General features: G+C 40.4%; 1 protein-coding gene across 2 annotated transcripts in view; it reads left to right on the top strand.

The window, feature by feature from the left end:
* CCDC81 (coiled-coil domain containing 81) overlaps window positions 1-13326 on the top strand; it is a 33393-nt gene extending 20067 nt beyond the window's left edge. For both annotated transcript variants that reach the window (XM_032852864.1, XM_032852865.1), the window contains exons 8-15: window positions 3094-3217; window positions 6197-6284; window positions 6714-6860; window positions 8083-8187; window positions 10595-10767; window positions 12189-12267; window positions 12499-12719; window positions 13023-13326. In XM_032852864.1, coding sequence (XP_032708755.1) covers window positions 3094-3217; window positions 6197-6284; window positions 6714-6860; window positions 8083-8187; window positions 10595-10767; window positions 12189-12267; window positions 12499-12719; window positions 13023-13035 — 950 coding nt within the window. In that variant the 3' untranslated portion in view covers window positions 13036-13326. The remainder of the gene's footprint in view (window positions 1-3093; window positions 3218-6196; window positions 6285-6713; window positions 6861-8082; window positions 8188-10594; window positions 10768-12188; window positions 12268-12498; window positions 12720-13022) is intronic.
* Window positions 13327-15524: the final 2198 nt, after the last annotated feature.

The raw sequence follows: 15524 nt of genomic DNA, 5'->3' as shown, positions 1-15524 counted from the left end.
CAAATATATTATTTATTTAGATCATGATTTTTAAAGTTATTTATTTATTTATTTATTTATTTATTTATTTATTTTTAAAGATTTTATTTATTTGACAGACAGAGACCACAAGTAGGCAGAGAGGCAGAGAGAGAGGGGGAAGCAGGCTTCTTGCTGAGCAGAGAGCCCGATGCGGGGCTCGATCCTAGAACCCTGAGATCATGACCTGAGCTGAAGGCAGAGGCTTAACCCACTGAGCCACCCAGGCACCCCAAAGTTATTTATTTTACTAGATAAATCCTATAATCTCTTTCATAAACATCTGAGGAAAAACTACCTATGTTTATATGATTTCTAAAAACTTATATTTCTTTATTCTAGAGATATAAGAAAGTTCTAGAACAACATTACCAAAAATTATATAAATGTTTAATTGTATAATGTAGCATTTATGGTAAACCTCTAAATATTTCTTAATCCAAAAGAAAGTAAATTGGCTATGGCTAATAATTACAGAATATCTGCTAAATACTATGACCATGCTGATATTTTATATATGTTAATTAAATCTCATAAAGCCTCAGGATTTTTTCAAGTAGAATTTTTTTTTTCATGGTAGCCAGACAAGGTTTATTTTAGCAATGTAGAGATTGTCTGGCATTAGGAAATGTATTTAAATTATACAGTTCATCAATAAGAAAAGTAAATCACCCAAATCTAGATTCTGAAAAGCATTTGATAGAATTCCACATCTGGGGCGCCTGGGTGGCTCAGTGGGTTAAGCCTCTGCCTTCGGCTCAGGTCATGATCTCAGGGTCCTGGGATCGAGCCCCGCATGGGGCTCTCTGCTCAGCGGGGAGTCTGCTTCCCTCTCTCTCTGCCTGCTTCTCTGCCTACTTGTGATCTCTGTCTGTCAAATAAATAATCAAGAAATCAGAAAAAAAAAAGAATTCCACATCTGTTTCTGTTTTTTTTTTAACTTTTAAGATTATAGAAAGAGTAGGATAATTTTTTTAAAATACTATTATTTTAAAATTTTATTATTAATATATAATGTATTATTTGTTTCATGGGTACAGGTCTGTGATTCCTCAGTCTTACACAATTCACAGTGCTCACCACAACACATACCCTCCCCAGTGGACATTACCCTGCCACTCCATCCTTCCCACCTCCCTCCACTCCATTTAACAAATATTTTCTATTCCTGGAATCTTATATCTCATCTTGACCATTTTTGACTCTCAGGCTTTTAGACTATGATCTCTTTGTTGGTTCTCATTACTTAAAGAGGCCAAAACTCAGATCCCTATGGGGTCCAGGCAGATAATAAATGCATGAAGTGTGTTCTATGTAACATGATAGAGTGATACATTAGCATAAATAATAATTTTATAAAAAGTAGATAATTTTGTAAAAAATAGAGAATGATAATTTTGCATCTTTGATATTTGACTTAATAAAAGATAGGTGGATTTTTATATCTATGTCTTTACCTAATCTGTTATGATGTGTTGTTTGGTTAAAGCATATGAAGAAAGTCCTAGGACTTCAAAGACTTTTTGAAAGGGTCCTAGAGATCCTTAGGGGTTTCCGTACTACTCTCAGAAGACTTCCTCTGGAGAACTGTTGCTCTGTGGGCAACACACTAATTGACACTGAAGCAAAAAATGCTGATTGGGCCAAACAAATCATATTAGTGGGTGAACACTGGTTTCTGGTTCTTAGTTTTGCAACATGAGGTCTACGTGATTACATGTAAACTTTTAGCCTAATATTCCCATGCTTTTGTGTTTTTAGCCTCCTCTGTCACTGTTCCCCATAAACTTCTTCTCTGAGCAAAACTGTCCATATTCTTCTAACATGTCTTGCCCTTCCCTGCCTTCATGCTTTTGCTTACGCTTTTTCTCCTGACTACAATGTCCTTCCTTTTCTTACAGTCTCTCCCAATCCTCCTCACCTCTCAGCATCCTTTTTACATCTCACTTCTCTCATCACTAGACTCTGAAATGTCTTCTATCTTCTCTGAACATGGCAGGCCCTTGAAGATGGCACCATCATTTGGGATTTAGACATTTTTTTCATCATTGTCCTGAGTTGTTGTTTATGCATGTATGTAAAGAACTTAGCATTGTTGACACGTAATAAGATCTCAACAAATGAGAGCTCTCATGTTTTTTCTTTTTCTCTTATTTTTCTACCCAGCTATTGATCTCCCCCTGTTTAATGAGCGTGTTATATCCAGATGAACCCATCATATGTTGAAACTATCATATTAATACACATAACCTACTGAATAGTATAGCTAGCCTATCTTAAATGTGCCATCTAGCCTACATTAGCCTACAGTTGGGCAAAATCATCCAACACAAAGCCTATTTTATAAAGTATTGAATATCTTGTGTGATTTATGGACCACTGAAAGTGAAAAACAGACTGGTTGTCTGGGTACAGAATAGTTGTACATGCTCTGCTTGCTTGCTCCTGTTATTGTGTGGCTGACTGGCAGATGCATCTTGCTGCTCTGCCCAGCATCCCAAGGGAGTACTCTGCCACGTATCCCTAGATATGTGAAGATCACACTTCAAAATTCTAAGTACAATTTCTGTTGGATGCATATCGCTTTTGCACCAACGTAAAGTCAAAAATTCACAAGTCGAACCATTTTTTTTTAAGATTTTATTTATTTATTTGACAGAGACAGCGGGAGACCGAACCCAAGCAGCGGGAGTGGGAGAGGGAGAAGCAGGCTTCCCGCTGATGCAGGGCTCAATGCAGGGCTTGACTGGGATCATGATCCTAGCCGAAGGCAGACGCTTAACGACTGAGCCACCCAGGCGCCCCAAGTAGAACCATCATTAAGGGAACTAAAGATCTTTAAGGGCAAAGACTTGCCTCTTTGCATTTTCTTAAGTGACCAGCCAGCTTTGCACATAAGAAGTACACAGCAAAAATATTTGTTTTAACTACACTAGGGCAAGGACAATAATTTAAGATAAGAAATGTTTCTTATATAAAAATTTTTCCTAGTAAAATAATGAGTTTTAAAAATCAGTTAGGTATAAAACCACCCATTTAAGTTTGGAAGGAAACTTGGTTTCATTCATTCTACAGAGATCTTATCACCCAAGAGACTTCAGGATAAACAAGCCATATCCCCTCCCAAAATGACAAGTGCCACCTTGCTGAACAAGTTAGAGCGTAATGGGAGTGGCGGGAAGATTATGAACCCTGAAAGGTAATGCATTGGTATTTTACCTGTTTTATGTTACTAGATGTATTTTTGAGTTCTATCTTGATGCAGGGCATTAAAGTAAATGTCCATTCATTCCTTCATCCAGGATTCTTGAGTACATTCTACCTGTTAGGTGATTGAGATAATAGATACAGTCAGGGCTTACCACCCAGTGGGGAACCCAGACATACATAGAATAATTAGTTGATTCAGTAGGATACTTGGAAACAGCACAGAGGAGGGAACATCTAAATCTCTTTGTGGATTTATGAATACTTCCCTTTTCTTTTTCTTTCTTTCTTTTTTTTTAAAAGATTTTATTTATTTATTTGTTAGAGAGAGAGAGAGTGAGAGAGCAAGAGAGAGAGTGAGAGAGCTCATGAGCAGGGGGAGCAGAGAGAGAGGGAGAAACAGACTCCCCACTGAGCAGGGAGCTCGATGTCGGGCTCGATTCCAGGACCGTGGGATCGTAACCTGAGTTGAAGGGAGATGCTTAATGGACAGAGCCACCCAGGCTTCCCCTGGTTGTTTCCTGTGCTTGGATATTACAATATGACACAGTTTCATATTTAGATAAAATTGGAAAGCAGCTTTGCTAAACATGGTTGGAACTTAATAAATGTTCTTTGAATCAATGGATGTATTACAAATCATCATGGCCACGTCTTCTAACAATTTTACGTCAAAAGATTTCTATATTTTTTTCCTCTTTGAGGAGGACACTTTTTAAGACCTCCAATCAGTTATCTGTATGCAAGTATTTATTGAGCATCTACTATGTACCTTGCACTGTCCTGTCAACTTTGAATTTATTAATGTGTCACAATGTATCAGCTATCATATGTATGATTTGTGCACTTTCTTGGATACTAAGGTCATGTTCAAAACATTAGGCACACTTTTTTTTTTAAGATTTTGTTTATTTATTTCACAGAGATCACAAGTATGCAGAGAGGTAGGCAAAGAGAGAGAGGGGGAAGCAGGCTCCCTGCTGAGCAGAGAGCCCAATGCAGGGCTCCATCCCAGGACCCTGAGATCATGATCTGAGCTGAAGGCTGAGGCTTAACCCACTGAGCCATCCAGGCACCCCAGCACACTCTCACTGTTGGGGCGCCTGGGTGGCTCAGTGGGTTAAAGCCTCTGCCTTCAGCTCAGGTCATGATCCCAGAGTCCTGGGATCAAGCCCCGCATGGGGCTCTCTGCTCAGCAGGGAGCCTGCTTCCTCCTCTCTCTCTCTCTCTGCCTGCCTCCCTGCCTACTTGTGGTCTCTGTCAAATAAATAAATAAAATCTTTAAAAAAACAAAAAAAAATAAATAAATAATCTCACTGTTATGAAAGAGAATTGAGAATTAAATGTCTTGTTCTTTGGAATTTAGTTCAATCCAACAGACACTGAGCACCACTGCATGCCCAACATTATTCTAGATACTGAAGAAACAGAGCCATACGACATATAAAAGACCATATAAACTTGCTTTCATAAAAGAGTCTTTTAGGGAGACTGATGCTGAAGAAGTAATACTCATGACAAAGACAACAGAAGAAAGTACAGAAGCTGCAAAGAGGAGGGAGTAATTAATTGTTAGGGTTATTAATGAAGGCTTCCTATTGGTGTGGACCAAAAAATGGTTTTTGTGCTGATCATTAAAGTAATATCTGTTTATCACAGAAATTTTTAAAAAATGAGAAAAGCAAAAGATACAAAAAATCAGTCATAACCCCATAAGTAGATGAAACTTTCTGCTAATATCGTGGTATATATTCTTCATTTTAATGCATATACAATATATACATATATTTATACTTGAAACCTGTACACATTTTAAGTACAACTGAGATAGTATCATGAAGCTTTGTTTACCACAATAAGTGGTAAACATTTCCCCATGGCTTTAAATATTTCAGGATATAAACAAATAATTGCATATCATTTCAGTGATTTAACCTTTTGTTTGACCAGTCTGCTTTTGTATATTCAGATGATATTTAGTTTTTTAAATATTATAAATAATATTGGGATAATATAACTACACAGAAGTCTCTGCTCACATTTGAATATCCTATAGGATAAAAACTTTAACATAAAATTTTTGAGATAAGAGATGAGCCCATTTTTCATGTCTTTGATACATGTTAGCAATTGTTTTCAGGAAGGTTGTATCAAATTATCTTCCCAGGAGCAGGAATATGAGGGAGGGCTATCTTCTCCATAGTTTTGTTAATCCTGGACATTGTTCCCTCCAATGGATTCCTACTCTTACCCAGGTTCAAGATCCTGCCTGATCTCTGATCTCCCTCCTACTTTTTGTCTACGGTCTCATCTCCCTCTGGCCACATTGAGCACAGGCACACTCCCACACCAAGGACTTTGCACTCATTCACTCTGCCTGGAATACTTTTTCCATTGGATATCTGATTATTTTTACTCCCTCACTTTATTCAAATGTCATCTTGGTGGAGCATCCCTGGGGATTCTGCTTATGGTTTAATACATTCTGTCCCTCCAGCACTGCAAGGCATTTATCACCATCATACATATTATTGAATTCATTCATTCATCTTGTTTATCAACTGGCTGTCAGTTCCTATCAGAATGTCAATTCCATTAGGCCCAGGATTTCTCTTTCTTTTTTCCTATGTTTTGTTGTTCACTGCACCTCCCATGCCTAAAACAGTGCATATAATAAGCACAATTCATTTTATAGAATGAATAAATTTTATCCCAGTTTCACAGAATTGGTAACTGAGGCTTTGCAAGATGACTCAGCCTGCCTAATGGCATCAGCTTATAAGCAAAAAGTGGGTTTCAAACCCAAGTTTATTTGCTATGAAGCATGGGTTCTTAACCTTTATGCATAGAGATTCTCTGCAAAAAAAAAAAAGGTATTTTTATTTCTTTTATATTTATACTTGCCTCTAAAATTATCATTGCTCATGTCAGACTGTTTTAAACATTAATTAGTGTTGCACTGTTTTTATAGTTTGTCATCTCCAGGTTGTTTGAAAAGTGAAATGAAGCCTAAACTTTCTCCAGTCCCCACCTGCCAGGATCATAATAAGGCAGGACAGGTACAGTGTTTTCAAACCAACCAAAAAAATCCAATCAGAATCTTCCTCTGACTTCTGTTTCTCAATGAGAGTTATGGGAATTGCTCTTTTTTTTCAAGGTATGGATTTAGCTCATGTACTCAGCACCCCAAATTGGACTTTAATAAATCTTTCTACTAGTCAAAATCTGCTAGGATTAACAAAAGTAGGGTTGGGATATCTCTTTCTAATTTTGCGTTGCTATAAATGCTTCTGATCAAATGAGAGTTCAGTGTATCTTCTTGGGTATTTTGGGGGCCCACTCTACAAATCTCAATTTATTCATTGTCATTAATACATCCTTTTATGAAGTATGTTGCTTGACATAATCTTTGAAGAGCTTATGAAGGTATTGTGAAGGCAAAAAAGTAAAAGGCAAGAATTAACATGTCTTCAAACCTGGTATTGTAGGAGATGTGTTATGTGTGTTTGCAACGAGCACAGCGTAATTCCCCATTGTGCTACAGTGAGGAAAGGAAGAGGAGAGAGATAGAAGATGAGCGACTCATTCAGCAGTATCAAATCCTGAAGGACCAAGAGGCTCTCTTAAAACAGCAGGTAGTTCAACACCTTGATTAAAGAGTGCTTAACAGGGACGCCTGGGTGGCTCAGTTGGTTAAGCAGCTGCCTTCAGCTCAGGTCATGATCCCAGCATCCTGGGATCGAGTCCCACATCGGGCTCCTTGCTCGGCAGGGAGCCTGCTTCTCCCTCTGCCTCTGCCTGCCATTCTGTCTGCTTGTGCTCGCTCTCTCTCCCTCTCTCTCCCTGACAAATAAATAAATAAAATCTTAAAAAAAAAAAAAAGAGTGCTTAACATGGGACAGTAGAACATGATTATAAAGTGCCATTTAAAATGCTCCATTAGGGGGCACCTGGATGGCTCAGTGGGTTAAAGCCTCTGCCTTCGGCTCCTGTCATGATCCCAGGGTCCTGGGATCGAGCCCCGCATGGGGCTCTCTGCTCAGCAGGGAGCCTGCTTCCCCCCCCCCCACCTGCCTCTCTGCCTGCTTGTAATCTTTATCTGTCAAATAAATAAAAAAATCTTTTAAAAAAATGCTCCATTAGGTGCTTGGGTGGCTCAGTTGGTTGGGTGTCTGACTCTTGATTTCTGCTCAGGGCTTAATCTCAGGGTTGTGAGTTCAAGCCCCATACTGGGCTCCAAGCTGCACATAGAGCCTACTTAAAAAAAAAATCCCCCCAAAACAACTTAAATATGTCTGTTCTGTAACATATTTGATCATTTACTTACTGCGGGATTAAAATGTAGGTTTTTTCCAGTTTTCACTAATAATGAGCAACACTGGGATGAACACCCAAGCAGCTGTATGTTTGCACCTGTTGCTGATTTCTCCCTCTCCCCCACCCCCAAAGATTGAATTTTAAAGGTAGAATTCCTGGATTGATATGGTTTAAACTGTGATTTCTAATAAGACATAGTCAAGGCTTTTCCCTTCAAAATCATGGCCTACCTAAGCAAGGAAAGAGAATGGCATGTTCACATTTGCACTATCCAAATTTCTGAGGTCTTCAATAATTGACCCTACTGCTTCTTCTTGCATTTGTGATATCGGGTAACTACTTATGAAGTCTTCCATTCCCTCTTATGATTCCCATAGAGGAGATGCCTAAAGCTCCCCAACCTACTTTTATAGATCTAAGAAGACATCAGAAAGTGCCATTGCCTCCAAAAGGCAAGTTTCTACCTTGGTTAGATAATTATAATGTAATAGAATTAAAATTTTAAAGGCTCTATGTCAATATGTGATTTTTTTCTCAAAGATGAGAAGTCTGGCTAATAGAGAACAAAATCAGAAAAATGCTGCCTACAACCTTGGAGTTGCTGAAGCTATAAGAATCCACAAGAATGAGAAACCTGAATTTTATGTGAGTGTTTCCAAAATTTCTGTTGCCACTATCTGCCCCATCCGGGTGTGTTTGGATCCATTCTCTGTGCTGCAGGCTGTACCATTGTGTAGGTGGCCGAGGTGAAATGTGGGTTGTGCAAGTTTGTAGCCCTGTTCTGGGTCAGGAGTTGTCCAGCGTCTGTGTCCAGACTCTTCACATCTGTAGTACAGTCTCTGGACAGTACAGTCTCGATACTATGGTACTTGTTAATGATAGTAATTCTCAGCTAGGCCCTGGGATGGGTGGTGGTGCAGTGTATACTACAGTAATACCCCAGGAGCCGTGGATCTGGAGAGCCAGTATGACCTGGGAGCTTGCTGGAAATGCAGAGTTGAGGAGCCCTATTCCTCCAGAGTGGGACTCTACATTTGAATAAGATCCTCCTGCGATTTGTAGGTGCAAGTTAAGTTTGAACAACCCAGCTCTTCTGTGGAGGTGAGCCACCTGCCTCACCACTGATTTAATGTTATCAATAACTGTGCACCTACCTTTATTTTGCTGAATCTTTCTCCCTTCACACCACTGTCTAGGTGGTCTGACACACGGGACATAACTCTAATAAAATACCTTTTCTTTATTCATCACCCAACATTTATTGGACTCCTATGTGCTGGTCACCGTGCTCATGGCTAGGAATACAAAGAGGAATAAGACAAGGTCCCTCCTGGAAGAGGTCTCAGGTTACTGGAGGAGACAAGTTTGAAGTGCTAAGAGTGTGGTATCATAAATGCTGTGATAAATCTTTGAACAGGGCAGCATGTGAGCAAAGAGTCACTTGACCCAGACCAGAGATGTGTGGGGACTTCCTTGTATAAAGGAGTTGGGTAAAGGAGGGGATGGTGGGAGAACCTTCCAGGGAGGGACAGCAGGGAGGGAGGAAGAAGACATGATACTTTTGAGATTCAAGCCTGATTCTTTTCTCTTCTTACATATGAGTTCCAGATTACGGTTATTGTTGCCTACTTTGTGTATCCTCTTTGATGTATCTGCAGACATCTTAAAAAGACCAAAACAGAATTTATTTTTTATTTTTAAAACACTTTAAAATTTAGATTCAATTAATTAACATATAATGTATTATTGGTTTCAGAGGTACAGGCTTGTAATTCATCAGACTTATATAATGCCTAGTGCTCATTACATCACATGCCCTCCTTAATGTCCATCACCCAGTTACCCCATCCCTCCACACTCCTCCGCAAATCAGAACTTTTGATCCCTCTCCTCACCTGTCCTTCTCTTTGCCTCCCCATTTCAGTAAGTGGAATCACCTGGCAGATGGCCGTACAAAGCCCAAACCAAGAAGTGATCCCAGATTGCTGCTCCCCTGTCTCCCCCATCCAGCCATCCTCAAGCACAGTTGCCTTTACTGCCCAAATGCATCCCATCTCTTCACATCCCTTCATCTCCAGGGTTACCAGTGCATCCTAGTACAAGCCACGTTTTAAGGCTCAGCTTCTGAAACACTTCCTGGTTAGGTTTGCTGCTGGCCTTCTTCCCCTTTACAATCTATTCTCAACACTGCAGTCAAGTGATCTTTTAAAACTTAAGCCAAACATAACATTCTCCTGTTTAAAACCTCTAACGGTCTCCCGGTGAGTTAAAACAAAATCTAAACTCTTTATCTTGACCTATCAGGTCCATATGGCCCTGCCTTCCTCTTTGAGCTCTCCTACTTCTTTGCTCTTGCTCACTGTGCTTCAGCCGTGTAGACCTTCCTTCTGCTCATTAAACATGCCTAACTTATTTTCACCTAGGGCCTTTGCACTTGCTGTTCTTTCGGTATGGGACACAGGTCACCTAATATTTGCAGTGGAGGTGTTCAGCCAACTTTACCGAAAGGACTTCTCTAATAACCAACTGCTTTAGCCCTGTTCCCACCCACTTGCTATCATAAGGGCTTCCTAGCATTTAATCCCTAACCTTAAACGATGATATATTGTTCACTTGTTCCCTATCTCCTGTACCGGAAGGCAGGCTCCATGCGCCAGGCTCTCTGTGGATCTCTGTCAGTGTCTAGAATGGCCAGGCCCAGAGCGGGTATTAAGTTCTCCCTCCTCCCGCATCTGCTCAGTCCTTGCTCATGCTTTTGCTCGCACTCAGAACTCCTTCTTTCCACCTGCGTGTTGTGCGAGCTCAGGACCTCCTCCATGATACCCTGTTTCATTTCTCTCTCAGGTATGGGGTTTTGTCAGTTCTGCTCAGGTTCGTCCTTGAGCACACTCCCATTGTTCTGTGGGTTGCCTCAACACTAGCTGGTCAGTGTGTTGAGGACTGGGCAAATACTGTAAATTAATAATTGACTTTAGTCTTCTGAATTACTACCTTTATTCTTTGTTGATTTTTGGTATTTTAGAGTAAATGCATTGCTTCTCCTTCTTTCCAGAAATCTTTCCTCTTTGATAAACGGCCACTCAGTCCTGAGATTAATGCTCTAAAACAAGAAGAATATTCCCAAAGTCTCCTGAAACAAATGGATAACAGACGGGAAAAAGAAATAAAGCTAAGACAAAACAGAGAGTTGATGGACCGCCTAGAACAAGTACAACTCACAGAGGAGTGAGTCTAGCTGACAGGTCCTGAAAAATGGGTTCAGAATTTTCCTGTGAAGCTTATTTCCATGTGGGATTGAATCAGCCTCGGTAGTTTCATTAGCATATTTCTAACCGACTGGGAAAACCAACCCAGCTAGCAGCCAGTTTGACATTTCTTTAGAAAAACGAAAAGGCTGTCATTAGTATAATGACCATTAGAGTAAGGATTAGCAATCTGTAATTCGTGATAGAGGATCTTTTTGTATTGTGTTGTGATCGCTAATACTGGCAGGTGGAGGAAGGGACTTGTCTTGAACTAGCAGCACTCCCAGCTACTCGCCGCTGATCTCAAGGCAAGCTGGCGTTCTGTTTTAAGTAGGGGTGTCTCTACTTTTGGTACGTAGGGGTAGGATGAAGTAGTAAGGGTAGGAGTGTGTGGGAGATGTAAGTGGGGTAGAACCAGGCATATGTAAGAAATGCTTTCCCTCTGCTTGTACCCACAGCTCCTTGATTGACATCATCTCTTTTTCAGCCCGAACTTGGGGGAATATTAGTCCCAATTACAAATTTTCAGAAATGAGAATTTGATTGGTCTTGCTTAGGTCACCTGAGGCCTGGGATAGGGTCAGAGTTGCCTAAGGGGGTCCTGTTTCTACAACTGAGGTCAGGAGAGCAATTAAAGAGGTTACTGTAGTGGGAAAGAGACTCTTAAAGAGTAAACTGGTTTTTATGACGAAAGATTTACTTTTCTATAAAATGTATATGTTCCATTATACTCACTTTATGGATCATGTGGGTTCCCTGTGGGTTGCCTGTAACAGAATCATAATTTATAACAGGAAAGATCACTTTTCTTAAAAAGGAATCATATGGTGAATCATTTTATAGAGTGAATAGACACTTCCTGCTTTCCTATCTAGGTTTTTGTTTTATTTTATTTTATCTTATTTTTTAAGATTTTATTTATTTATTTGACAGTCAGAGATCACAAGTAGGCAGAGAGGCAGGCAGAGAGTAAGAGGGGGAAGCAGGCTCCCCATGGAGCAGAGAGCCCGATGCGGGGCTCGATCCCAGGACTCTGAGATCATGACCTGAGCCGAAGGCAGAGGCTTTAACCCACTGAGCCACCCAGGCGCCCCTAAGTTTTTGTTTTAAAGCATGGTGGGTGGAGGGCTACCTGTCCAGAGATAGTGAGTTTGGACAAAATGGTCAATCCCCTGCTTACATCTGTCCTGTCTGTCCTATATTCAACACACTGTCCACTAGCCTTTGGATCTGTTACTCCTTTCTTCATTAAAATGAAAGCTCTGGGAGGAAATACCACTTTTTATATACCAGTCTCTCACTCCTATTGATACTTAGGAAACAGGTTTTAGTGCTGTTAGTCTCTGTTACCAGAGACAGTAACACACTGTACACCCCCCTTCTCTTATTCCTAACTGCCAGACTCGCTGCACAAAGAGCCCAGTATATAAAAGATAAGATGGAAGAAACACAGTGTTACAAGAGAGCTTTGGATGCGCAGGTAAGGGGACAACTGTTATCTTAAAAATTATGCTGTGCTTCAGTAGCATTCTAAAAATCTGTATAATAGCTCTCATGTGATGAGTAGCCTTATATGTTACCCATTTTGTGGTTTTGGGGGCCCTCGTTCCTTCCTCTGGGGGGGGTTGGTATTTTACTGTGCTACGGTGTTGTGTGTACGGTTTATTGCCTGGTAGAATTCTGGTCTGCACGATGTATGTCCCTGTTTCAGATAAAGAACAAACCCCTGCAACTTCCCATGTTTGAGCCAGACTCTAGTGAGCCCATCTTTGGTAAGGATGAGGGTGAGCTGATGGTGGAAAAGCGAAAGCGAGAACAGAATTACATGAAGCACCAGCTGGAGGCCGCTGCCAGCCACAGGAGGAGAACCATCCTGCAGCAGCTGGTGGAACAGAATCGGGATTTGCAGATGCTTCTGAGGACACAGAGAGAGTGAGAGAGCCCAGATCTTCCTCCCTCCCCCCACCTCCTCCTCTCCCTCTCCCCTTTCCATCTTGCTGTTCTTTCTCTCTCTCTCTCTCCCTCCTACAACAGCAAGAAGCAAAAATAATAGTGAACACACTGAGGAGTGACTGTGTGCAAAATATTGTTCTAAGCTTATTAAATCCTTCATCTTGGTTTGTCCTTACAATTCACCCTATGAAGAAAAGTTATTGATTAGAAAACCCGACCAAGCAGACCCGATCCTCCTCCTCCCTCCAGTTCCTTCTCCATGTTTTTCCCTTCCCTTTGCAGTACAGCTTCTTAAAAGAGTTGTCCAGACCAGCACGATCCATTGGAAATACAATGTGAGTGACAAATGTGCTGCTGTGCTCAACTAGACACCGACCTGAAACTTGGGCTCTTTCTCAGCCTCCAATAAAGCCCCTTCCTTCAAAGAACTGTTGATGAAGTGAGCTGTACTTATGGCAGGCGAGGTGTGGTGAAAGCGGCAGGGTGGGCAAGGCAGGACTTGATGCCCTATCAGTGAAAATATATGAAAATTCAACCATCAGATACCCAGTTTCTTTCTTTCTTTCCTTTTGATTTGATGAGTCAATACATTCTACTATGCTCATCACAAGCATAGCGACCATCTGTCCTGGTACATTGCTCTTAACGATGTCATTGACCCTATTCCTTATGCTGTGTCTTTTATTGCCTTATTCATTCCATAACTAGAAGCCTATATGTCCCACTGCCCTTCACCCATTTTGCCTGACCCTCCATGCCCCTCCCTTTCGGCAAGCTTCCAGTTTGTTCTCTGTTGAGTCTGCTTTTTGTTTGTTTATTCATATTTTTTACAGTCATATGGTATTTATCTTTCTCAGTCTGACTTGTTATTTCACTTAGTATGAAATCCTTTAGGTCCATCCATGTTGTCTCAAATGGCATGAATTTGTCCTTTTTAATAGCAGTGTAATATTCCATGGTGTGCATATGTGTGTGTGTGTGTGTGTGTGTGTGTGTATGGATGGATGGATAGATAGATAGATAGATAGATACCACATTTTCCCTACCCATTTGCCTATTGATGGATACTTAGGTTGCTTCCATATCTTGGCTACTGTAAACAATGCTGCAGTAAATGTAGGGGTACAGATATCTTTTTGCATTAGTGTTTTCATTTACTTTGGGTAAATACCCAAAGGTAGAATTACTAGATCATATGGTAGTTCTATTTTTAATTTTTTGTGGAACCTCCATACTGTTTTCACAGTGCCTGCACAAATTTATATTCCTACCAATACTCCATGAGGGTTCCTTTTTATCCACATCCTTGCCAACACTTGTTTCTTGTCATTTGATTTTAGTTATTCTAATTGGTGTAAAGTGATAGCTCATTGTAGTTTTGATTTGCAATTTCTCTGATGATGAGTGGTGTTAAACTCTGCCATTTCCAAGCTGTATGACCTGGGCCAAAACACACGTGGGGTCCTTGAGCCCTCTTTTCCTCACATGAACATAAGGGATAATATACCTGTTGAAACTGCCCTACCTATCCGTACTGTGAGAAGAATGTGAGAGTATGTATTCGAGAACATTTTTGGAAACTGCAGAGGTCTGAACAAATATGAACTGTGGTGTTGGTTATCTCTCTTGTTGAAGCTCCCCCTCCTTTTCTGTATGGGTCAGATCCTTGTCTTCCATTTCTATATCCTTCACGTGGTATCCCAGATTCTCTCACTTATCTCTCTCTCTTTCTCTCTTTTTAGATTTTATTTATTTATTTGACAGAGAGATAGAGCCAGAGAGCGTAAGTGAGGGGCTGGGGGTGGGGGGATGGCAGAGAGAGGAGGAGAAGCAGGCAGAGCCCAATGCTGGGCTCGATCCCAGGACTCTGGGATCATGACCTGAGCTGAAGGCAGACACTGAACCAGCTAAGCCACCCAGGGGCCCCTCTCACTCAACTCTTTTCCAACTTCCCTGTCTCTCGTTCATCTCACGATGTCATCTTAAAGCCTCCTATGACAAGTAAAGGGTCACTTTCAGAGGGGATAATTTAGTCAGAGTGATCTAAACAGGCCTGTTAAAATATTCTTTTTGTTTTTTCTTAAAGATTTTATTTATTTATTTGACAGAGATCACAAGTAGGCAGAGAGGCAGGCAGAGAGAGAGGGAAGCAGGCTCCCCACCAAGCAGAGAGCCCTATCTGGGGCTCAATCCTAGGACCCTGAGATCATGACCTGAGCCAAAGGCACAGGCTTAACCCACTGAGCTACCCAGGTGCCCCTAAAGTATTCTTTTTCTTTAAACTTTTCTGCTTTTGTTTATAAAAAATAGAACAATTCATGTTCATTAAAATAAGTCAACTGGTAGAATAAAACAAGGTTAATAGTCTCCCCCAGCCTTCTATATTTTTTCCTACTCTTTACAAATATCTTCACACAATACCCACATATATATTTTCCTTCTACTTTTGTAAATGAAAATTTCCTTCTACTTTTGTAAATGAAAAGACCTATGAGATCGTATACATTACTCTGCAGCCCAACTTTTCTTTAACCTAATAATGCATCATTAATTTATAGTTAGGTCAGTACATAGAAGCAAAATTAATTCCTTCTTTATTGGCAGCATAACTTCTATAACATGGATTACTATAATTTAATCATAATAAAATTTGATTAATTATTGTAATTTAACTTTTACACTATTGATGAAAATTCACTCGGCTTTCAGCTGGTTTGCTATTACAACAACTTTTGCATTAAACATTTTAAATATATATCTTTATATTGGTTCTTTTGTTTCTGT

Source organism: Lontra canadensis, unplaced genomic scaffold (assembly GCF_010015895.1).
Source record: "Lontra canadensis isolate GAN:19392208 unplaced genomic scaffold, GSC_riverotter_1.0 scaffold7, whole genome shotgun sequence".
NCBI lineage: Eukaryota > Metazoa > Chordata > Mammalia > Carnivora > Mustelidae > Lontra > Lontra canadensis.
The sequence above is the reverse complement of the archived record's forward strand: the minus strand, read 5'-3'. Positions and strand labels throughout refer to the sequence as shown.